This window comes from Lagopus leucura, unplaced genomic scaffold (genome assembly GCF_019238085.1).
Source record: "Lagopus leucura isolate 7727_CA_CO unplaced genomic scaffold, USGS_WTPT01 Super-Scaffold_100002, whole genome shotgun sequence".
Taxonomy (NCBI): domain Eukaryota; kingdom Metazoa; phylum Chordata; class Aves; order Galliformes; family Phasianidae; genus Lagopus; species Lagopus leucura.
In genome coordinates this window covers 74,237,862-74,261,013 of record NW_024962263.1, presented here as the reverse complement: position 1 = coordinate 74,261,013, position 23,152 = coordinate 74,237,862, and the positions used below count along the sequence as shown (strand labels likewise).

Below are 23,152 nucleotides of genomic sequence, written 5' to 3'. Positions count from 1 at the left end.
CTCTTCAATGCTCCACCCATTTTAGATGAGGTGATGCCTGGACATTTCAAAGTTAAATAGCTCTTGATATCACTGCGCTGCAACCAATCACAATACATAGTAAATGCTTTGTGATGCCCACATATCAGCAGTTTCTTCAAGTACTTGACTTGGCAGAATGAGTCACTTGTGCTGACACTGAGAAGCCCCAGATGAATCAAGTGTAAACTCAGCTTTGTGTCGGTCAGTGTTGTGGGTTTTTTTTTTTTGCTAAGAGTGAAGAACCATAGGGGTGATGTTATGCTTTTCTTTTTTTCTTTCCAGGCGATCGGGGAGATATTTGACTTGTGTTGATCACCACAGTGTTAAGTCACAAAATCCAGAGCAGTATTTGACTCCTCTGCAGCAGAAGGAAGTCACAGTACGGCATTTGAAAACAAAGCTGAAGGAATCTCAGGGCAAGCTCAAGGAAAGGTACGTTTCATTTCAGAAAGAGGAGTTACAAAGATTTATTCAGGAGCTTTTGGGGATGAGAATCCTGAATATTTTACTGATTTCTTGACCTTGTAAAGTTTCAACTAATAAATTTAGAATGTGATCGGTTTGGTTGTTTTAAGGTATTTCATGTTTTGTAGTTTGCTCAGTAAACATGCACCATGCAGCGTATATATAAGCATGGCTCTTCTCCCTTCTTTGAAATTGCCTAATGAAATGTTTTCAAGGGATTTTTTTATCAGCCTGATTTAGAATCAAGACCTTTTATATATAAAAGTTTTGTCCCTGCAAATTCATATTACTTTAGTCTTCTGTACTACCTCTGTTAGTGAAGTACGACTTCAAAATGTGCTCCTTCTTCTGTAATGAAAGAAAAGTTCTTGTACAAACCAGGGTGCCCACTTGTGTTTTTCTTGCTTATATTGAATTTTTCTGAAGAGCTCTTTGTATTGATGCTGAGAAGTGACAATGCATTATACAGTAACAGATGGCATTTGATTAAAGCTGGGCTTTGGGAGCTAGATATCCAGCACACGCAACCCGAGTGGGCACAAAGGGGCATTTGAATGGCCTCGCAGGCTGAGTCCTGTGGAACCCACAGTCCTGAGGGGTACAGCCCAGCCTCTGCATCTTTGAGGAGTGCAGCTTTCCTGCCGCGTCACATCAGCATCAGCTCTGGCTGTACACACAGAGCTGCTCGCAGGAGCAGGCACTGCATGGCACGTGCTTCCCAGGAGGCCATTTCTCAGTTCCTGTGGGGCAAGGCAGTAGGAGAGGTGCAGGTTCTGTGCTGATGGAATCTAACCTACAGACCATCGTGCCTCAAGATGTCAGGGGTTGTAGCACGACCCCCAAGCTTGCCACAGGTCTGCTGACTGTGTGCGGAGGTCAATGTCCTCAGTCAGCAACCAGTGAGTCTTGGCAGGCCACCTACAGCTCTCGGGAGTGGCAGCAGGTGGTGTCTGGAGGAATGTGCCTCCTCCCTGGAGCATCTCTGCAGCCATCCCAGTGCTGTGGAGCCTCTCCACTGGCTGGCACTAACTGACCAGTCAGAGAAGTGTTACATTTTTCTCTTTCTCCAGGGAGACTGAAATAGAAGAGCTCAAAACTCAGCTAGGACGCATGAGGGAAGACTGGATTGAAGAAGAGTGTCATCGTGTGGAGGCACAGCTGGCCCTCAAGGAAGCGAAAAAGGAAATTAAACAACTCAAGCAGGTTATAGAAACCATGAAAAACAACTTGGCGGAGAAAGACAAAGGCATTCAGAAATATTTCGTAGACATAAACATTCAAAACAAGAAACTGGAATCTCTGCTGCACAGCATGGAGATGGCTCAGAACGGCTCTCTGCGTGATGAGGATGTGTCTGACGCACCGGGGAAGCCACTGGCACTGTATGCCAAGCTGCCAGACACCCTCATCGCGGAGGAGCAAGCTTTGGAGGTTGATAGTGGGGTGCTTCTAAATGAGGACGTAGCTAATGGGAATGATTTGTTTCAAGAGACTTTCACCACTGCAGGTGCTGAGTGGGCTGATCCAGCTTTCTTCATCTCTGCTGTGGATCAAGAGATGCTTGAAAGCGTTCCTGCTGAAGAGCTGAGGTCTTCTAGGAAGGAGGAGAGGAGCGACATCGTGATGGTGGAACAGTCCGTCCAGACCGACGTGGTGCCATACAGCCTAAATGTGGAGCGGCTCATTCAGAACATCTTTGGATCTCAAGACGTCTCTCCTCTGAGCCCGCCTTCCTCACTGAAGGAATTGGGTGATTTTTCTTCTGGAAGCTTTAGTGATTCTGCTATAGTAGTGGACTTAACTCCAAGTGATCCAAACTCTGCTATCCTTTTGTCTCCTATGGAGTCTCCATGCAGAAAGGTGGATTATGGAGTTGATGAAAATCATGGCATGAAAGAACTTGATTTTACGGAAATGCGTGATGAAGTGTTTGGGTATGTAAATACTGCCTCTGAGACAGGAATAATGCAGAGGCACTGGAGTGGCAGTCTCCTTGTAGATCTCCTGGCTGTAGCAGCCCCCATTGTACCCACTGTCATGTGGGTATTTAGTACTCAGAGAGGAGGAGTAGATCCCATTTACAATATTGGAGCGTTGCTCCGTGGGTGCTGCCTGGTGGCCCTGCACTCATTGCGTCGTACACCCTTCAATATTAGAACCTAAATTCCGCTGTCACTGGGCAGCAATGGGCTGAGGTAGAGAGTGGGGGATGAGAGATACAAGAAGATATTGTATATTCTGGCAGAGTCCATTGTTTTGCTCTTGAATACTTGATTTGCACTATAAATTGGTTCAAAAACACCTTCTTGTTTCCAAATGAAGAAAATTGAATCCTGTAGTTCCACAGAATGTTTTTAACTGACACAGCCCAGTACTGCTGCCTATAGTAGTCCTCCTGCTCCCAGTCACCAGGTCCCTCCCTCTGCTGGTGCTTTTCTCAGACCAGCACATCCACACAGTAACGAGGATCGGGGACAGCAGAGAGCTGGCACAGCTTTGTGGCTGTTTGCTGAGTTGCCTTCATCTCCCTTTCCCTGTCCAGTTCACTGAGCAAATGCACAAACTCGGTGCTCTGCCTCACAGGCAGCACGAGGTGCATATGGGAACAAAAGGCCAGGGAAAGGCGGGATACTTCTGTAGGCAACAGTAACAAAACATTTGTGAAACTACAGTGTTAAGTAACATGGAGACTCGTTTCCACTAAGTGTATCACACATGTACTCTAAAAAGCATGCTAGCGCTTGCCATTTGTTGTCTGAAGCATCAATCCAATTTAAAGAAAAAAACTCTATTTCCCGACAGCTTCCAGCACATCCTTCATGCCTGTCTTGTGTAGTGCTCTTCTAAATCCTGCAATTGCTTGAGCATTCCACCAGTCTCGTGTGTATAAGGACTGTAACCACAATGTTCAGTTGTTGGGAGTCTTGAAACTGTTAGGACGATAAATATAGGCGTGGATACACTTTGAATTTTAATGTCGTTTTAGAGTCTTAATGTATTGGAACCTGATAGTCATTTGAACCCTGTGAAATACCATCTATAAATGTATTGTGTTTTAACTTATTGTTTATTTAATTGCTTTATTGTAAATTACCTTTATAATCACAAATTCAGTAAAGCATGTTAGAAATGTTAAGAATCTATGAGTGCTTTATTGTAGCGAAGCTGCTAAAAAATACTCCATTTCAGCTGAGACATGGCACATTCAGAGCAGGAGAGGCACCGCATCAGGGCGTAAGGAAGACATAGCATCCTGAAGAGAGCTTGATTGAAAAAAACCTGCTTCCAGCTCCAAGAGGAAGCACTGCACAGAGGGCTGTGCTAGGTCAGCAATACAGCTGCTGCCCCCTCAGCCGCACCCACACCATAGACAGAAGCAAGGGACCTAATTATTAACTCAGTGCAATCCCAACTTGTAACATCTCAGCGCTTCAAGAAGTGTATCAGGCTTCCTGGCATTTCACAGAAATCTAGAAGGCTTTGTGCAACATGGCCGAGAGCTGCAAAGTCCCAAGTACACACTGAGATGCACTGTGGCTCTCAAGCCATAAACTCTCCGTGCCCAAAACTTGAGATCTGTTCCTAAGAAGAGGCGACATCAGGTGGACAGGGTGGAATTGGCTCCATGCAAACTTCCAGCAATATCTCTAGCCACTGAAACCTCGCTGCCCCCTCGCTCTCACCTACAGCCAAGCGAGTTTCCTCTGCAGTCCGGACCAGAAGAGGTCTCATGAGGCCTGATGGTACCGTGCATTGCTTTGCAGCTTTTGAGAGCCGGGCTGTTACCAGTAAGCCACAAAGAGAAGGAATGATGGGGCAGCACCTAGCCAAGTACTCAATGGCAACGATCGTTTTTCTCTTTAATTAGGTGACAAAAGGGCCAAAATTAATATTAATAGGCTTCCTTTTTCCATGAATTTCATACAAACATGGCTTTCCATTATTCCTAAATGTCTCCTGTTTTGACTGAAAAAACCAATATGGAAAATGCTTTGGACCTATTTCAAAATGTGAGGAAATGGAGTATCATATATTAGAGAAAGTGATCTTCATGTCCAGGAGAAACATTCACTGTGACTGCCCAGGTTCCTTTTGTAGCAAGAAGGTAACAGAGCAGCACAAACCTCTCTAATGTTTAATATTCCAACAGCTTGAACTGATTTTCAACCACACTACGGCAGGCTCCATTTAGCAGCAGTGTTTTTTAAACGTGCTGTTTAAAAAACAGAGCTAACACTATAATAACATCAAAGTTGCTTCCAGCTTTTAAAAACACCTTGTGCAGTTCTGAGAAAGCATTCAGTTGCATTCAGGGAGAGGCTGCACAGCTCCCAACACACAGCAGGTAAAAACCTTGCTCTGATCTTTACCCAACATTCAGTTCTCTGCCATGGCAGAAGGAATCTGAGAAACACTGTTAACAGAACTACGAACTTCCACACTAGCTTTATTAATATGAAGACTTTTTTCCCCAATTACACTACCTATGCCATGAGTATGAAGTCTATATCTTTACTAGCTGTAGGAAGTAAAGCAGTGTGCTAGAAATGCAAAATTACCAACACAAATGAAATGAATTACTCCCCTATGCTCGCATCAGCCTTTGTAACAGATGAACAGAATGCACCACTGTCATACAGCAATGCCACTGCCTGCAGCCACTGCAGTGTTGTGAGTAGGCATGGCAGCACAGGAAGCTGCAAGAGACAAAAAGATGGGAAATCCAATTAAGTGCTCATCTATAACCCTTCCTCCACCAAAGCACACACTGCCAGGAGTACACTTAAGGTCATCCACAACAAGGTCTTCCCATCTGTCCAGGTCAGTATGATCTCTAATGGATAATTCTAAATGTATAAATACTTTTATTTAAAAAAAAAAAAAAAAAAAAAAAAAAGAAAAAGCAGATACTCATATCAGGTAGGAAGCAAAAGATTCTTTAAAACTGTTTAATTACATGTTTCAGGTAAGCACAGACAATACAGTAGATTCCCCACCACAGAATATTTACATTCTTTTCCCTCGGCTCGAGCTGTTCATTAAGAGTGTCTCTCAATCACTTTTGCTCAATCATGTTTGCTGCAAAGAAGGGTACTGGAATAGAATTATTGTAGGAAATTTTATTCCATCAAGGCATGATTTTGTATGGTTTTGGGTTTGTTTTTTTCCCTTGAAGAACTACTTATTAGTAGTTCAAGATATTTGGGGAGAATTCTGGCTTCCAAGATGACTTGAAGAATGCACTGAAACGAAGCAGCGAGTTGAAGTCCTGGAAATACTTAAATTAATACCAGTATGCATGTTGTAGAAGTGGAATCCTTCCACCGATGCCTGGTTACTGTTAGGAGAGTTTTACACCAATTTTGTTCTGTTCCTTTTTCATTAACCTCTGGGCCTCTTTCTCCATTTTCTTTCGTTGTTGTTCTGCTGCTCTTTTTTCCCTTTCTGCTAACTTCTGTTGTCTGTAATTAGAGAAAAAATGAACTGCTGAAGGAGTCCTATTTTGAGCATAGTTAACAAATACATTATTATAACTAATAAAGAACAGAGCCTTAGTCAACTGTAGTTAGTCTCAGAAGAGTTAGTATTTCATTACACTGAAGTCCTTCTCTCAGGATAATCTACTCTTAGACAGTAATATTTCTTCAAAATATTTTACAATCTAAAAGCAACTAAATTCTCAACGATTAAGCAAATTAGTGCAAGTATCAGACTAGAACTAATTAGGAAGATCTGTCTAATAATGAAATTACCCATTTTTTTTTCAAATTCAGATCAACATGATTCAACTCAGAACATGAAGTTTGTGCCCCGCCTTTTCGCCAGCAGAAGCACCTGCAGCCATCCTTTTTATACACAACTGCTATAGACGTCTTCCTTGTGATCAGATGAGGTTACTTAATATTCCCTTTCACATGCTCAGGATTTGTGTTGTGCTCTATTGTTCAATACAAATACAGCCTTTAAGGAAGTAGAAAATAATAAGAAAGTCTTCAGTTGTGTGTCTTTTTCAAGCAGTGATAAGAAACAATGCTAAACAGCAAATGTTACTAGCTGCCAGATCAGAGAATCCGTCCAAAGAAACAAGTTTCCAGTTTCTACTTCCCTTTCAAGAGGGAACGCATTACTGAGTGGCATGAGTCAACATTCTCCTTATTAGAGAAAAAAAAAATGGCCAAGCTGCTTGCAGAGTGACTTTACAATTAAAAAAAACAATGATGAATGAAAGCATCATTCATTGGGAAAGGGTAAACTTCATAAAGATTTGATAAGGATAAAGAACAATTCATTAAAAGAGAATGAAGAAATCTAATAGAATCATACAGTATAATTGCTCAGGTTGGAAAACACCTTAAAGATCATTGAGTCCAACCATACTACCCTAATTCTAACAACCCTCTGCTAAATCATGTCCCTGAGCACCACATCCAAGCAGTCTTTAAACACATTCAGGGATGGTGACTCAACCACCTAATCCAACTTTTCAGTAAAGAAGTTTTTCTTGATATCCAACCTAAACTTATCCTGGCACAACTTGAGGCCATTTCCCCTTATCCTGTCACCTGTCACCAGTGAGAAGAGACCAACCCCACATCACAGTAAGCACCTTTCAGGTACTGGAAGAAAGCAATAAGGTTTCCCTCAGCCCCCTCTTCCCCAGACTGAACAGCCCCCGTTCCTTAGATAGATACAGCAGCAAGGAGTTTACTTTCAAATCTGCTAGCTGCACACATGCATTCAACCGTGTAAAACAGAAAAGTTAAAGCTGGCTGCACTGACATAACCTGCTTCAGTAGATTTTCAATTACAGACAAACTGAGCACACAACTGCAAACAAAGACTACATATTATTTTTGTGTTTGACAGTGGTAGGAGGAGAGGGACTGCTATTAAATTAACTGCCAGAAGTTCTCCTATTCTCTAATAAACTGCTCTACTGCCATGGAAGAAGCTTGTAATTTACAGCAAGATCTACACCTCCCAGTCAGAAGGGAAGAGTCACATAGATATAGTGAAGTTCCATAGAGCCACATGAAATGCTAAGCAATTCTTCTATGCAATTGCTGTTGCAAAGTAAAGAGAGTCAAGCAGGCCGTGTCTTTTTCCCCACCACCATGAACTGCACAAGGCAGAACACTACACAGATTCCTGTATGAGGTTTCCATGCCTTCTACTGGCTGAGTAATTTTACTAGAGTTTATTGAAGTCCAGATGAGTAGAGACCTTCTGCTGGAGGTGATACAAAGTCACCAAGAATAAATACACGCAGCATACCACACAGTGATCACCTTTCCTCTGCTCTGCCACTTGGCCATTACTCTCTGAACTCTATTCCAAACTTCCTACTTGTTTTCAACATGAAGTTACCACCTCTCAGGATCATCTCAGTAGAAAGCCTATGACAAACTACAGCCATAACTGAGTCACTTGGATCCAAAGGAGGTTAACTGTTGCCACTGGAAAAAAGAAAATTTGGTATTATAAAGTCTAAAGGTACGTATGGGTATCTACAATTTGCAGAAGTTACCAAGTTCTAACTAACTTCAATAAATTGTAAATAAAAGTGAAAATTCAGCTTTGCATTCACCATGCTGACTAACCACTGACTGGAAAGTTTTGGTGCAACAGCCCAAAACCTGCTGGGCAGTGGGGAACAAACAACAGGAGCTTCTCAGGTTACATGGCTTACTCCTCAGCATGCTGATTTCTGGAAGCACGTGGCTTACTGCATATACTTGCTCCAACCGTTACACGTGTGTATTAAATCACCACAGCAGATGACAGAGGAACAGTCTTCCCTGCTATTAACACACCACAGCTCATTTTTGCATGGTTGTGCAGCACTCCACTGCTACACAAAAATGATTCCACTCTAAAATACTTCTGCACCCTGAGCACCAACAGGTACCCAGACAGAGCTAGCTAATGGCCACCCTCATGTCCTCCCTCCACACACACAGACCCACACTCGTTCCATTCTCAGGAAGCACTGCTGGAGTCAGCATTACCACTGTGGTGGATCAGGAACACCATTCACCAACCAGCAAAATGATCTGAAATCTTCAGATCATTTTGTAGATCAAAACTCAGTCTCTTAGCATTAAGAATAGACTCCAGATCACTTCTTTACTACAGTCTGTTGAAAAACAGAGCCAGGGCTGTCATGTTCTAAAGTTGTGTGTTAAACTCCGGATGTTAATTACACCACAGATGTCTACTGCAAGACAGACTGTAAATCCAGAAGGTATTTCCTACCAATCTTGCTAAAAATCAGTCAGCATTTTCCTCAATTAAAGAAAAACACTAACTCAGCATGTTGTGAATAGAACAACGGTTTTCTTCACACAGCTGGGATGAACTCACACAGTCATCAGCTGTATTGAGGCAGCCATTCATCGCAGGCCAAGAGATATGCAAAACACACAGTTCTAAGCATACTCTATTTACCTGAAATATTTGACACCTATACTTCCCTGCTAAAGCAAGTAAAGCTCAATACTGTTCAGTGGGGCAGAGTAGGAAGTCTGAAAGTTCACAACTTGAGCCAAAGCCTTTCAGTTGTAAAAATACGTCAGGCTCAAATCTTTACAACAGTTTCTATCAAGTAAGATGAGAAATTTGAAAAACAGAGTCGGGGGAAAATGCCACTGCTATTCCCACATAAGTGGTCCCTCTCACTCTGTATTCTAGAGCATGAACATGACCACTAGCAAACAATACGCCTTTGGCCGTTCCATGAAAATCGACTACGCAGACCATTGTCACTCCAGAAATACACTGACACATGCACATACTAGATTATTAGCAGCAGGTAAATTCTCTAAGACAAGTCTGTGCCTGGGAAAGCTTAATCACTTGTTTTTAATAGTCTTAAAAACAGATCTTAATGGAACACGGCAAGACTTCACTAAAATACAATGCAGCCTCTGCAGACAGCAGAAGTTATTTCATTTCCCAGTCCCACTGCCTTTCATTGACTATGTCTGGTGCACCACAGCCTCAGTGAACTGCACTTTTGATATTGAAGATCTTACTGAGCCTGCCGCTTTTCCTGACAAGAAAGGCAGTCCTTGGAAGACAAACAACCCAACAAAATCCATCATCACATAACTTTCACTATTATATCACTATATATTAAAGCTTGAAATAAAACAAAGTAACAGAAGTCACTGCCAATTCAAATCATTGCGTGCAATTAGCTTAAATTCAGTCTGTATCTTGTTACCATTCGTACTCTTTCAACTTCTTAAAAGGGAAAAGCAAACAGAAGAAAACAGATAAGGAATTCACACTAGTTTTGTGAGACACAGAGAACTAGAAAAGTACTATCACAAACAAACCTGCACTTGATTCTTCAACATTAAAAAAGTTTATGTGGTGCTACACAATTTTCAGTTACCTAAGAACTTCTTCTGCCTGCCAGGCAGCATCTTCCTCTTCTTCCCAGGCATTAGTATTTTCTTGCCAAGTATCCAAGTCTCCCAATTCAGGCTGAAACAAAACAAGAAAAGCTCTAACAACATGGACAAAAAGGTAGAAAAAGCACTTATTTTTAACCTTGATGCTTCAGACTTCCAGAAATATATGAGATACCTTAGATTATCCCCAATTTGTTATTCCCTGTTCTAAAACTGATTTTTTTTTTGCCTTTATATTGTTAGCATAAATCTTTAGATTCTATTGCTGGTGAACAAAGGAAAGAAGGAAGCACTACAGTGCATTTTTAGGAAGGAGAAGACAAGTTAAGCAGATGGCATTAAGGACTTCTGGGAGTTGCATAGACAAACCAACACATATATCCACATTTGTCCATTATCCTTGGAATGATGTTTTTCTTCAACAAAGTCCTGTCCTGAATTATTTTCATTATGACAATCACAGAAAGCAGTATGACCATTCTGTACTGCTTTCTGCCTGGATCTTTCATCCAGTGTGTTAAACAAAACACTGTTAAAGAAGGCAGAAGAAAGCAAGCATTTCCCTCTAGATGTTGTTTGTTAAGGAGTAAAATTAGAAGACTTTCTAAAGACAAACTCTACAGAAGGAGAAGGTTAAAAATGGGTACAAGATTATAAAGCTAAGATAACCCAGAGGCTTTCTAGAAAAAAAAAACTCCTACACTTTCACTAGGAACTTACTGTGTGAAGTCCAGAAAATGCATAGTCCATTGGTTTAGAGGATTTGTTAGTAAACAGGCACTTTAAAACTTCCTACCTTTTAACCATTGGTCTGTTAAGCTTCACAATAGAGAAAGTTAATTAAAATTAGATCGACCACTTCATTAGTTTGAACCAAATATTCAATGTAAAAAGCATTTATTTTATTCCACAACTATTCCTTTTGCTCCCCACAACACAGAATATTCTTAGACAGTCATTTACCTGTCAAATAACAGATAAATATTTTGAGTGCACTTACAGACTGGTGAATAAAAGGAATATCTTGTGTAGCTGCTAATCTGCTAGAGAATCCTGCGTTTCCTTCTGGAACTCCAAAAGTTAAAGGCTCTCGTTTTTTAATAACTATCTGGAGAACAACAAAAAAAAAAGAAAAGAAAAGAAAAGAAAAGAGATAGGTCAAAGATTGCCTGGAGACCATACAGGTCTGTGCCTATGAAGGCAGTGCCATACAACACTGCACTGCCTCAAATCTGCTCAGGTTCTGGAAGCTGTACAGCTGAATCAACTTGCAAGCAGGAGAAGCAAAATGCACAAGACACAAGAATTCCCTCCTCCACCACACTAGCTGTTATTGAGTCACATGAAAACAGATTGTATTAAAACACAGAAGGGGCACAAAACAAGATCCAATTAGCACATCTCATCAGTATTCATGAGCTAGTAATTACATTAGACACTCCTTGGAAAAATCCCATTTTCATGATTGGTCAAAGTAAGACAGTACGCTTGGGGGTAGCACTGAACAACTAAACTGTTTTAGAACACAAGCTATCTCAGGTTCATCAATAGCACTGCTGTGCAGACAACCTAAGCTTCAACAGTCAAAATGCAACTTGCTATCCTATCAACTGGTAAAGAGCTGTACTAATTTGGCAGAAAAATGAGCACTAATGCTCCTCTTGAAAGGTATGCTAACAAGTTTAACATGGCTGCTAAGTTCACGTTTCCCTTATCTGTTTTGACCTCAAGACATGCACTTACCCACAGGTATGAGTGTGTGTACAGTAAAAGAAATTGAGATCTATGTCTTCTGGAAGCAGTGGAGAGGTAAAGTAGGCCAAATGAAACAAGTGGGTAAGTGTCATCTCCAGTTCATAGAAGCTCAGGAGAATCAAAGTCAGAAGGGACCTAGGAGGTCTCTAGTCCAACATCCTGCTCAAAGCGTCATTAGCTCTGGTTTATGCAGTTGACTTATGAAAACCTCCACAGAAAGAGGCTGTACATCCTCTCTGGGCAGCTTGTTCTGGTGCAAAAGTTTTCCAGTCAACTCAAAGACCTGTATGTACCTAACTAGATTTCAGTACAGAAACAAAACAGAAAAGTTCATAGTGTGGATGCTATTGTGGAGACACTCTTCAGTCTTGCTTCCCTAACAAAATCTGATCTTTGAAGAGCAAACTATTTTGAAATATCAGCTCCCTAATACCATTTGCTTCAATAACTGACAAAACAACCACTGGTTTCTGAAACAGCAGTTACCATGCCAAACATCAGTATGAGCTGGACACAGAATGTCTCTTTTGAAATAACTGAAAGGTATGGAAGGTAGCTTAGTGCAGCGGCTCTGGCTTCAGAACTAGAAGTGATTTGAGGGTTTTCACCTTTATACTTCCTGTAACACTCACATTATGAAGTTCATAATAAATTTCCAAGAACATTATAACAGAAGATGTAAACTCAAACTAGAATCTCATTTGAGTCAGAATCAGCATTTTAAGTGGATGGGTTAGATTACTATCCTCATTTCAACAAGGCAATACAATTTTGCCTGAAGCACTGTATGTAGGCTGCCAATTTATTGATAGCCTATCTTAAAGCCCTCAATACGTACAGTTGAAAGCTCTATACCTACTTTTTGAGTTTTTCTTATAGTTGGTGTCATATCTTTAAAATAATCGGGTTCCATTTGTTCCACAGCATTTTGCTGAGCTGCCACGTTACCATTGCCACCTTCAATCTTCACACTGGTAGGTGCATCTTCATCCCATGAAGACCAGTCTTCTACTTCTGGCTGGAGAAGCGAACAGTAAAAGTTAATGTTATTCGCAAGTAAAAACTTGTCTTGTTGTATCTTGCTAAGACAGTAGAACTGGCATAACAGACAATCACTTAAAGTGATAAGTCACCTACCACTGAAGCAATTACCTGTTTGGGAACAGATGAATAATCCACTGTTGTTGGCAAAGTTATTTGGTCTCCACTTAACTTTCGCCCTCTTCCAGACCTGAAAGAAAAATGTAGGATTCCTCCAAGCTCTGAAAACATGAGCACTAAGTTTAAAAAAAAAAAAAAAAAAAAAAAAAAAGGGAGTCTGAGAACAGCACTACTGCAGTCATGGCTAAAACATTAAGTGCTTAAACTATCCTAGTATTAACTGCTAGTCAGAGACTGCTAAACAAAGGAATTTCATTCCTAAAGTTGTGTTCACATGAATATCAAAGTGCAATATACTGTTCATATTTCTTTAAGAATTGCTTCTCCTTTGTTTCCATGACTGTTTGAAAAGGGACATATTTAATCAGTTATTTGCATACAGTTGGTTATAATTTTTAGATTGTCAGTGCTTAAGAAGCAAATACTACAGCTCTAGATTACCATTTCCACTGGAAGCTGAGAAATATTTCTACTGATCTGTGTTTAACAAACTGCTTGCCGAGTTGCTTTATTTAAAGCCCCTCTCAAGCACTTTTTCCTTCAGAATCCAAAGAGATAGGAAAATATTATACAAGTCAACAGCTTCTGTTCAATACATTTATTTCAAGAACATTCTTTCAGAAATAGTTTTTTAGCAATTGTATTAGGTAATTTTATTTGAAAATTAACACTAACGCATTGCTAATAAATGTAGATATTTACTTAATGGCAACACTCAAAGATCACAGTAACACCTAAAATATTCTTCGCTGACATTTGCTACATTTTAAAACCTTATAACACAAGAGAATGAAATTCAGACCCTGAAAGTGCAAACTCCTATAACAAGATGGTCATGGAAGAGTGAAGATGTGATTACTGCTACTCCTGCAGCGAAGCTAACATTTGGAGATCAAAACCATAGTTTTTACTATTATAGAACATTCCACCATCACGTCAGAAGAGCTGAATTGCATGTAATTGCTCTACTGTATACCGGTGAGTTATAAGATTATCATTTTTCCTACTTTAGGCCCAACAGAATCTTCCATAGGAAAGATCAGATGCTATTATCAAATCTTCACTTGATATAATTAACTCTAGCCCATTTAGAAACTGTTATTCTAAGCTGACATAGGTTAGGAGTAAAGACAGGCTGAAACATAAAGGTTTCCTCAAGAGGAAACCAGCATAATTTCATCTACCAAAGTTCCTGAAAATCTTTACAGTAATACAACAGAAACAAAGAGCACAATAACACTATCCAATAGAGCAAGTTCTCAGCTACAAAATACTAATTTTCAGCACAGTCACCATCATTAGCTGTGCTTTTTCATCAACAATGAACAACACCCTGCATGCCACACTTATAAAAACCTGTGCCAGTGGAGGTGACCCACTCTCACTGCTGAAATGCATCATCCACCACCTCACTGTGCTCACAACCTCTCTTTGCTTCCCATAAGTGTTCAGGATGTGCTAAAGAATGTCAATGGGCGCCTCTTCTATGCTTGGGAGAATTCAATGTCACACCTTTGCTCTAAATGCACTTCCACGTCAGACACCACTTTGTCAGTGCCCCTCTGCTGCCATCTGTCACAGAGCAACAACATGTAGTGGCATATTGGTGGGAAGGTTCAGACTCTACTGCTGTACTACCAACATCCACCCCTGACATCGTGGGTCAGGATAATAAAGTAAGAGGCTTTACTTTCAGAGCAGCCCCCATAACCACTTTAAGTCTTCAGTCTTTGAGACAGAAGCTTACAGACATCTAGCAGACTTAAAGTCTCCCCTATGTTAAGAAATCAAAACAAATACAGAACAGAAAAGCAGTGACCAACTGTACAACAACCAAGACAGAGTACAATCTAAATTTGTGCTATGTAGTTTGCACACAGATTCAATCCCTGAGCAGGTTCCTAACAAAAATATTACTTTGGCAACTAAATTTCAACACATCATTCCCAGATGATGCCCTTGGAAAAAATGATGTCTTCATACAAATGGTAATATACTACTGCAGTGTAAACAGCAATGCATTTTTCTGTTTATTTTTTCCTTTGGCCTCTTTCCCATTATGTATGCAAATACATAAGATCTGTTTTAATCTTCTCCAATAGATACATGACCAAAGGAAAAACAAAACCCCCTCAAACACACCAGGAACATCTGATTCTTAGGCTGAGTTGATTCTGTTGTGTCTATAGGAAACACAAGTCTGGAAACATCCTCCTTTAAACTTGTACAACATGCTTTTCTTTAATAGTCTTCTAAGCCAGCACTTCAGCTGATGCAACTCCTTACCAAAATGATCCAGAAGTCAAGCTAATGACTCCAACTAGTGGTTCATAACACCAATCTAGCAAAAGTTATAACACTGACAAGGATGAAGAGGGAAGAAGCAACTTCTGTTGTACAACATAGGAAACAGTATGCTACACACAGCAGCACCGAAGGAGGCTACATATCCCCAGTCCTTCTCAGAAGGGCACACCATGCTTATAGGAACATAATTTTTCATTCCCAATCACTTCCTCACCTGCTCATTTCTATTATTACAATCATTCAGAAGTTGGAAAAAAGTAACTGTCATTGCCTCCCAAGCAACATTAGACAGATATTGATTAATGCTCTGATGGTCAAATATCTCAACATTTCTTGGTTTTGTTTACCCTTACTACCCAGCAGCATCGATGTTTGTCCACAGCATGAAATAACTTGAGATCTCAAACAGAATAAAATTTCATCCTATATTTTATTTATACCTATTATTTGCTAGGAACAAAGGTTTAAAGCATTTCATTAAAAAGAAAAATCTAAAAAGTTGCCAAGCACAATGCGTAGGTTTGATGACTACAAAGACGAAGAATCTCTGAAAGCACTTGCTAAAATTAAGAACTAATTTAAAACTATGCAATCCAAATAGGTACAAGCTCATATCCATCTAATTAAAATGCACATTTCATTCAATCACATTTACTGGTTATCAGGTACACCCATAAGCAGGGATGCATTATAAGAAAACAGGATTTATCAAACTACGCTCCAGAGCTGACATTAAAATGGAAAATTATCTGTGGTTAATGGACTGAAACAACTTGATCCACTTACATGCATATGTGAACAGTTCTAATTTTTCATTCTTTCAACTAATTGTTACTAAGTGTTCTGCTGTTTTTCATTCCCAATCACTTCCTCACCTGCTCATTTCAATTATTACAATCATCCAGAAGTTGGAAAAGAAAAAAGTACTGTCACTACATCTGCTAAACAATTATTTGCTGCTACTGCGTTCAGTAAAGGTCCATATACTGTAGCAGCTCAGTTGGCTGCTATTTTTGAGTGTTTGAAAACTTGAAGGGCCAGCGTTCTTGATTCACTTTAGAGTTCAAATCACAAAGCTAAAGCTAACTTCTCTGAAGTCATATGCAGCATTAAAATCTATGTTCCTAAAACTTCAACAGGGTTGGAAAGAATGAAAGCTTCCTATTGAACCCTATATAACTATAAATCTTGATTATTTTTTTAATGCTTCTAGACACTACACTTCTGCATTCATGAGTTTACAACTCAGAAGAATACTACGTGGTTTTGCTTACTGTTGTAAGGCATAAAGCATTTTCACAAAGAAAACGGAGGGAATAAAAAAATTCTTCTGAACTTTAAACACTGCCCTCTGAACATCTGAATGAATCTTTAACAGGCAGAAGAACCCAGAAATCTCAATAAACTGTTTCTTGTCAAAGCAGGAAAAGAATCAGCTACATTTCATTATAATGAAAGCCCACTGACTGATGACCAGGTGGATGCTGCCATTAACTGAACTATTATAAAACAAAATACCACTCACTGAATACTTTTTAAAAGTTGGAGGACAATTTTCATTCATTTGACACAGGACAGCATTAATAGGCAATTTTTAAACCCTGTCACACCTATTCAGAAAACGTTAATCATTAGAGCTAACATAACACAAAACACACTGACTCATAACTGCACTACACAGACTCTTGAGTTCCAAAGGAATATGCAGATTAAAGAATGAATTTGACTTATTTTCTATGTCTGAATTAGTAGCAAAATCAGAATTAGGAAAAGAGGTGTGTGTGCTCTAGGGAGAAGGAAAGAAGAGGAAGAATCTGTAATTAAAACAGAAAAGGTAACCAAATTAAGCCACCAAATTAAGTTTACCTGCATATTAACTTTTTAATAAAAGAAAGCAGAGCTGCCAGGCAAGTACAGATTTTAAAGAGCCGAAACTGTGTTATGGCCATGGTGAGAAACCCTTCCTGCAAAAGAAAAAAAAAAATAGTTAGATGTAGCACATCATACACCCTTACACAGTCCTTAAAGCCATTTCCTTAGTTGCTCATAAACAGGGAGCATTCTGTGAAGTTACATTACTGCCAAATAAGGGAAAAGGTTTCTGGAACAGATTCTGTCTCCTGTCTGGACCTGTTAATTATATAGATAACACAAGCACATAATGAACACAGTCTTTAAACAAATTGCAGGCAATGATAGGTAAAGATACAAAGATATTTTTGAAGGAGAAGCACTTGCTATTGATGGCAGTGATTGTACAGCTGATGTACTTTAGACACTAACAATGCAAGGAGAAAAGAATTACGACCAGTAAAAAGCTCACACTTCCTTGACCAAGTCTCGCCTACATAAATAAAAGATGAATAGGAAATCAACATTGAGTGAGAACCCAGAGCTGATGGCTTAAATTTTACAGTTATTTTAATTGGAGATGTGTGACGAGACCAAACACTCTATTTTAGCTACCAGTGTCATTGAAAAACTCATCAGAAGTGACAGATTCTGTTCATCCCACGTGCACTACAGCACAAGTTAATCTCCCAGATACATCAGTGACCCTATGCCGAACCAGATCATGCTAGGAAACTCAGACAAGCAAAAAACTGACCTTTGGCTGGAACCACTTATTCTGGCTGCTATTTTTAAGTGTCAAATTGACAATCTAGATAATATAAACTCATCATACTGCATTTATTTCAACAGATCCCCTCAAGCACAAGCACAGTGCAAACAAGTTAGAATAATATGCAAGGATCCCTTAAATAATATTCAAGGATTCTCTTTCTCTCTTTTAAAAGTGAACATTTCAGAGTAAGAAAGAAGAGATTAGGCTTCACAAATAGTTTTTAATTATATACAGCTACAGTTGTAACAACATTTTCTCTTGCAAATTTAACATACCTCCTGGTGAGTAGAGAAGGCAGCCTGTGACATTTTCCTCAGGCCATGAGTATTCCATGGAAGAACAGCTTGATTTCAAATATGCTATGGCATTTAAATCACTTTTATTATTCCAGGCTTTATGTTAGGAAGAGTCAGGAAGGTGGATCATTAGGTAGGCTGCTCCAATATTGTCCTGAGGATTTTATTAAAAAGTACATAATGGTTTTGTGAGCTACACAGAGCTTAGATTTACTTTATTGGTGCTCATTTGCTAGGTGTCTTAACTAGTACTAAACACTGTAGTAATATGGTACGTACAGCACAGAGAAGGAATTATTGCTACTGAAAAATTATACAGGGTTGCTACCAAATAAATTGGCCGTCTTACTGTAGAACAGAAGGCTGAAGTATCTGAGTAACCACTAAATTACAGGCCATACTACCAAGCTGTAGCTCAGAAAAAAGTTGACTGCTGACAAGAATTAGTCATCATAAATCAATGCATTTTTCCCAGAGCATTTCTACTCGTGAATGAACAGGCTTCCAGTATCACCCACATGTCTGTTCAGCAGGATACCACAGCAATCATCAGCTGTGCTGAATGAGCAGGAGGGAGACACAACCATGTGCTGCCTTCATGTCTGAGCTGCATTTCACTTCAACTATGGCAGCACCAAGCCCTTCAAGACAGAAAGTACCATTTGCCTTCCTCTTCTCTAAACTTTAATTGTAGCTGTCCCAGTTAAATCCTGCAACACTGGAAGTTGTCAGACTCCCAGTTTTGGCAACAAGAAGGAATAATTAGACACAGTGATTTCATTCAACTTTAAAAAGTACTTTTATCAATGTGTGTAGACTTTATATGGCTAATTAAGATATGAAGTGGTATGTATGAATTAATTACAGCTATATGTTAAAAGCTATGTAAAATGAATCTTAAACCAACCATTTGGTTACAGATTAGGACAAGTAGAGCATTACACCCAGGCATCTAAAATAGCACTTAAGGCATCTGCATTATTGTTCTAAGCACTGCCTAAAATTAAAAGAGCAATCATTTCATACTCAGACAGAACCGAACAAACACAAAGGTACAAAGAATCTTTGTATTTTCTGAGCTTGGTGGAAACTGAATACATCTGATACAATGACATTAGACTCGTTAAGTAAAACAAAAGCGTTCATTCTTTCTGTTGTCAGTCTTATTCCAGTACTGGAAAGATAGAAAGCCACGTACAGCACAAAGAAAGAACACAGACTGGCAGCACTCCAGCAAGAATCCTGGAACATTTCTTAATAGATGGAGGCAGAGGTAAAACACTGAACTAAAATTCAGAAAATCTGGTTGAGTGGTCAGCCTGACACAGCTTCGTGCATTTCACACCTCACGCCTCAGCTTCCCATTGGTAAAATGGGATAGAGCTTTCCTCCTCCCATTATCAAGATTGCTTCTGATGTATAACATTTAGAAGGCTTACGGGTAACTGAACTTCTGAGCTCCAATAAAAAAAGATATTAATTAAACCATGAATCCTAATTAATATTAGCAGTCAGTGCAACAGTTTTGTGAAGTTCCCCAATTTAGCAGTTTGACTCATATAGCTCATGCTGCCTTCTACTGGTAAAAAGTTACAGCAACTGTTCACATGGAAGGTGTGCGCTGAAAAGATTTAACCATGGTAGCAAGATGTTAAACACATTAGAGGCAAGTCAGAAGCACAGGGCAACTAATCCCTGAAAACAGTTTATGGATCCATAAAACTAATACAGTGAAGGGAGAGAAAGCCCAGAAATTTACTCAACTGAAACATTTCTACATCACTTATTGCTTTCAGCACAGGCAGCACTAGAGGGCTGCAACCTAGCCCTCACTGACAGCAGCCAGGAGGCTGCCTGCAGCATGGCACACGCAGCCCAGCCATTAGGCAACCAAAGCACAATAAACAAGTATCTCATCGGCCATCACTATAAAACAAGCACCTTGTTGCTTGCAGTAGCATTTCCTCTTTTATACCTACTTACACACACAAATACTACTTAAACCAGGCACGTCCAAGCTGTGGGCTGCATGCAGCCCAGCACCACTCACACTGCAGCAGCCCCCTGCTCACATTATCATGGCGGCAGCTCTTCCCACCAGAGCCAGGCCCTCAGCACCAATGGAAAACTGGTGAGCCAGGAACACACCTGGGCTGGAACTGGGAAACAGGGCACAGCACTAACTCAAGTGATGGCAAATAAATTTATGGCTTTTGACACACTGGCTAAGCACAGTATTGTGAACAGCAAAAAACAGCTGTGCCTTCTGTTTTGGTAGAGGAGTTTGAGAACAGGTTTCAAGATGGCCAGAATGGGAGTTACCATTGCTTTGTGAGTAGATTGCACTTTCTTTCATACCAGCTCATCTGTGACTCTGGAATGAAGACAGCTTGGAAACAGCAGCATTTACTTGCACTAAATACAGATAATTAGCCAAGGGAAAGAGTCTAAACTAAATTAAAAATAACTTCACTGAAACTGAACGTTTCCTCCACCAACTGCATAACCTCATGAATAACCACAAAAAAAGCTTCACCCTCCTTAAGCAAAACACGACCATTTCCTCATACAAAAGACTAACATGCCCTGAGTGCTCACAGGTGTCAGTACCAAAACAAGGGCATCACAGAACCAGAATGCTTTCACTAAAACAACCAACCAGTAGAAATCAAATAAGCACCACATGATTTGTGCAGCTTCAGTGGCAAGGACAGTACCTCTCAAAGCCCATGCTGTATAAAATCTTAAACAGTATCACCACACCAGTCCAAAGATGACCAAGTAGGTTTACAGGAAGAAGGAATCTCAAGATTTGTAGACAGAGCTTAAAAAAAAAAAACAAATTTTATTTTCAATCACAAAGGCCTCCTCCAAACTGTGTAAAGTACAAGATGCACAGTGTATTTTTAAAAAGGCATTCAGTCAGGTACTGAAAGTCACTACCAGGATCTGCATTTCAGAGAGTAACCATGACCCTGTAACCTATTGAAGAGGTTCCACTCCTCTCTTCCAGGCCAATTTTTTTTTTTAATTGCTTTATACAGAAACATAATATTAGGAACACCAATGCAGAAGGGAAAACAATGACTTTACCTTTTCAGATAAATTGATTGATTACATGGCAACATGACTCAATCTTGTAGCCATGCTACTATGGCAATAGAGAGAGAAGCAGAAACCAAAGGAAAAAAAACAAACAGGAAGTACCTCCTCTATCTGCCTACATACAGTTAGAGGGCTGTCCTTAAGAAACTGCAGTTTTAACACTGATATTCTATCTTCCAGTGCAAGCACACCAAACATGAAATTACAGGGAAGCTAGGAGAGATTAATATGCCTATGATTAATAGAAGTGAGACAATCATCCAAGGTATTCAAACTCAAGAAGATATTTCAAGACTACCAGGAGCTGCAGAGGATACTAAAGCTAAATTTTATCTCTCTAATTTAAGACAGAAAACCAGAACGTGTTAGCCATTCCTAAACTATTCCTAGACAATGTTAAAAGAGCAGAGCTTATACTTTCCTCTTTTTAGACCTACAACTCCTAGAGCAATAAAGCCTCTATAGTAATACCACCTCATTTCAACCCTTCCTCTCCAAGAAACCGAGTATAGTTTCTATCATGTTAATATCAACTCCTGAAGATTTCAGCTCCTCTTTTTAAGGCAAGATTAACTAAACTAGAAATATGCATCTGCTGACTAGTCAGTCAAATTCATTATCTGTATATGCTACTGTCCTCTGAAAAAACAGCACACAGAACACAAAGATGGAAGCTGTACAATCCCATGATACTACACCATAACTGCTCAGACTTGAAGTCTTAGACACAATGCACTACTTCATGTAAACCCCTTCACAGCACTACAGTTCTCAGACCACAGTTCAAGAGACCCCAATTCTACTCCAGTTTTCATCGGTCACCCTGGACGTCAGTTACCTACATCTACACTGAACGCCAAAAATCATTAATTAACACACTCTTCTTGTTAGTGCCACAACGCCATCTTGTAACATCTGTTGCCTCAGCAAGCACCAAATATTTACAATCAAGATACACTACAGGACAAGATCAGGCTTGAAGAAACCTTCACACAGCTCACTGCCATTTCCAGCATATCCACAAGTATAAAGCACCAGCCATGCTGTTTCTCATCAGACACCCAACTGAGGCATCACAAACTCATGTCCAGAAGTGACCACGTATCCCACAGATCAAACCAGGGCCGAGCTTTTCCCGGAGTCAGCAGAAAAACCAGATGGGAGCAATTAACTTCTGTGTGTCTTTCAAAGATGTGCTGCCTTTTGAAGCTATACTACACTACAACTTTCACATTCATTTTTACATGAGTTGTCAGCCAGCAGAAATAAAAGAAAACTTCAGCCTAGGCATCTCCACGCACTGGAGTTGCAATGAAAAAAGATATGAACAGCACAGATGTGCCAGGACGCTTCCCTTCCTGCCAACGTCTGCCAATTCCCACAGCCCTCACGTCGCTCCCGGCCCACGGCACACCCCGCGCAGCGCCGTCCCGGCTCCAGCAGGCAGGCGCACGGGCGGCCGCGGGGCCCGCGTTCCCCAGGCCCAGCCGGGCAGACCGTCGCCAGACAAGGCCCGGAGCCAGGACGTCGGGGCACTGAAAGGCGTTATTTAGGAAGGACCGAGAGGGCCGGCCCCGCGGCGGGAAGGCCCCCAGGCCGGGCCCTCCGGCACCGAGGCGGAAGCGGGCACCCGGCGGTGAAGGAAGGTCCCCGCTCACCTGCCCCGGCGGGGAGGGCTCTCCGGGAGGCGCGGAGCGCCAGGGGCCGAGGCGGCCGCTCCCGCAGCCTCCGGCCGCCCTTCATTCAAAGCTCGGCACGCTGCGCTGCGCCGCCGCCTCCCGCGCCGCCATGTCGGCCTCCTGTCACCCGGGCGACGAGGCCGCCCCTTCCGGCCGCGCCGCTTCCCCTCGCCCCACCAACCAGCGCCGTCGAGCTCGCTCTGCTAAGGGGGGCCGGGTTGACGTGGCCGCTCGGCGGCGGCCCGGGGGAAAAGTGTTGAGCTGCCCCGTGCCGCAGTCTCGCCGGCGGCCTGTCTGCCTTGATCCTAGTGCCGCGGC

At 40.9% G+C, this 23,152-nt stretch overlaps 2 protein-coding genes across 4 annotated transcripts in view; one reads left to right on the top strand and one right to left on the bottom strand.

The window, feature by feature from the left end:
• Positions 1-3,622, top strand: part of SYBU (syntabulin) — a 43,047-nt gene extending 39,425 nt beyond the window's left edge. Inside the window, exons 6-7 of the mRNA XM_042869217.1 lie at positions 304-453; positions 1,557-3,622. Coding sequence (XP_042725151.1) covers positions 304-453; positions 1,557-2,649 — 1,243 coding nt within the window. The 3' untranslated portion in view covers positions 2,650-3,622. The remainder of the gene's footprint in view (positions 1-303; positions 454-1,556) is intronic.
• A 1,799-nt stretch (positions 3,623-5,421) lies between these two features.
• On the bottom strand, positions 5,422-22,912 carry EBAG9 (estrogen receptor binding site associated antigen 9). Of its 3 annotated transcripts, XM_042869218.1 has the most exons (8): positions 22,814-22,887; positions 18,030-18,204; positions 16,995-17,092; positions 12,813-12,891; positions 12,520-12,678; positions 10,906-11,013; positions 9,887-9,978; positions 5,422-5,948 (listed from the first exon to the last, which is right to left on the bottom strand). In XM_042869218.1, exons 2-8 carry the CDS (start codon positions 18,060-18,062, stop codon positions 5,828-5,830), a joined length of 690 nt encoding a protein of 229 aa, XP_042725152.1. In that variant the 5' UTR covers positions 18,063-18,204; positions 22,814-22,887; the 3' UTR covers positions 5,422-5,827. The 3 variants fall into 3 exon arrangements, with proteins under 3 accessions (XP_042725152.1, XP_042725153.1, XP_042725155.1); XM_042869219.1 differs by lacking the exon at positions 18,030-18,204 and having other exon boundaries at positions 22,814-22,912; XM_042869221.1 differs by lacking the exons at positions 18,030-18,204; positions 22,814-22,887 and having other exon boundaries at positions 12,813-12,937; positions 16,995-17,081.
• Positions 22,913-23,152: the final 240 nt, after the last annotated feature.

What these genes read in the sequence shown, in the direction of transcription:
- EBAG9 (XM_042869218.1), bottom strand. Translation starts at nt 18,062, where the DNA reads ATGTCACAGGCTGCCTTCTCTACTCACCAGGAG. An exon ending in CCTTCTCTACTCACCAGGAG is followed by an intron (nt 17,093 to 18,029) that starts GTATGTTAAATT and finishes TTTCTTTTGCAG; the next exon opens with GAAGGGTTTCTCACCATGGC. An exon ending in TTCCTTTTATTCACCAGTCT is followed by an intron (nt 9,979 to 10,905) that starts GTAAGTGCACTC and finishes GTTTTGTTTCAG; the next exon opens with CCTGAATTGGGAGACTTGGA.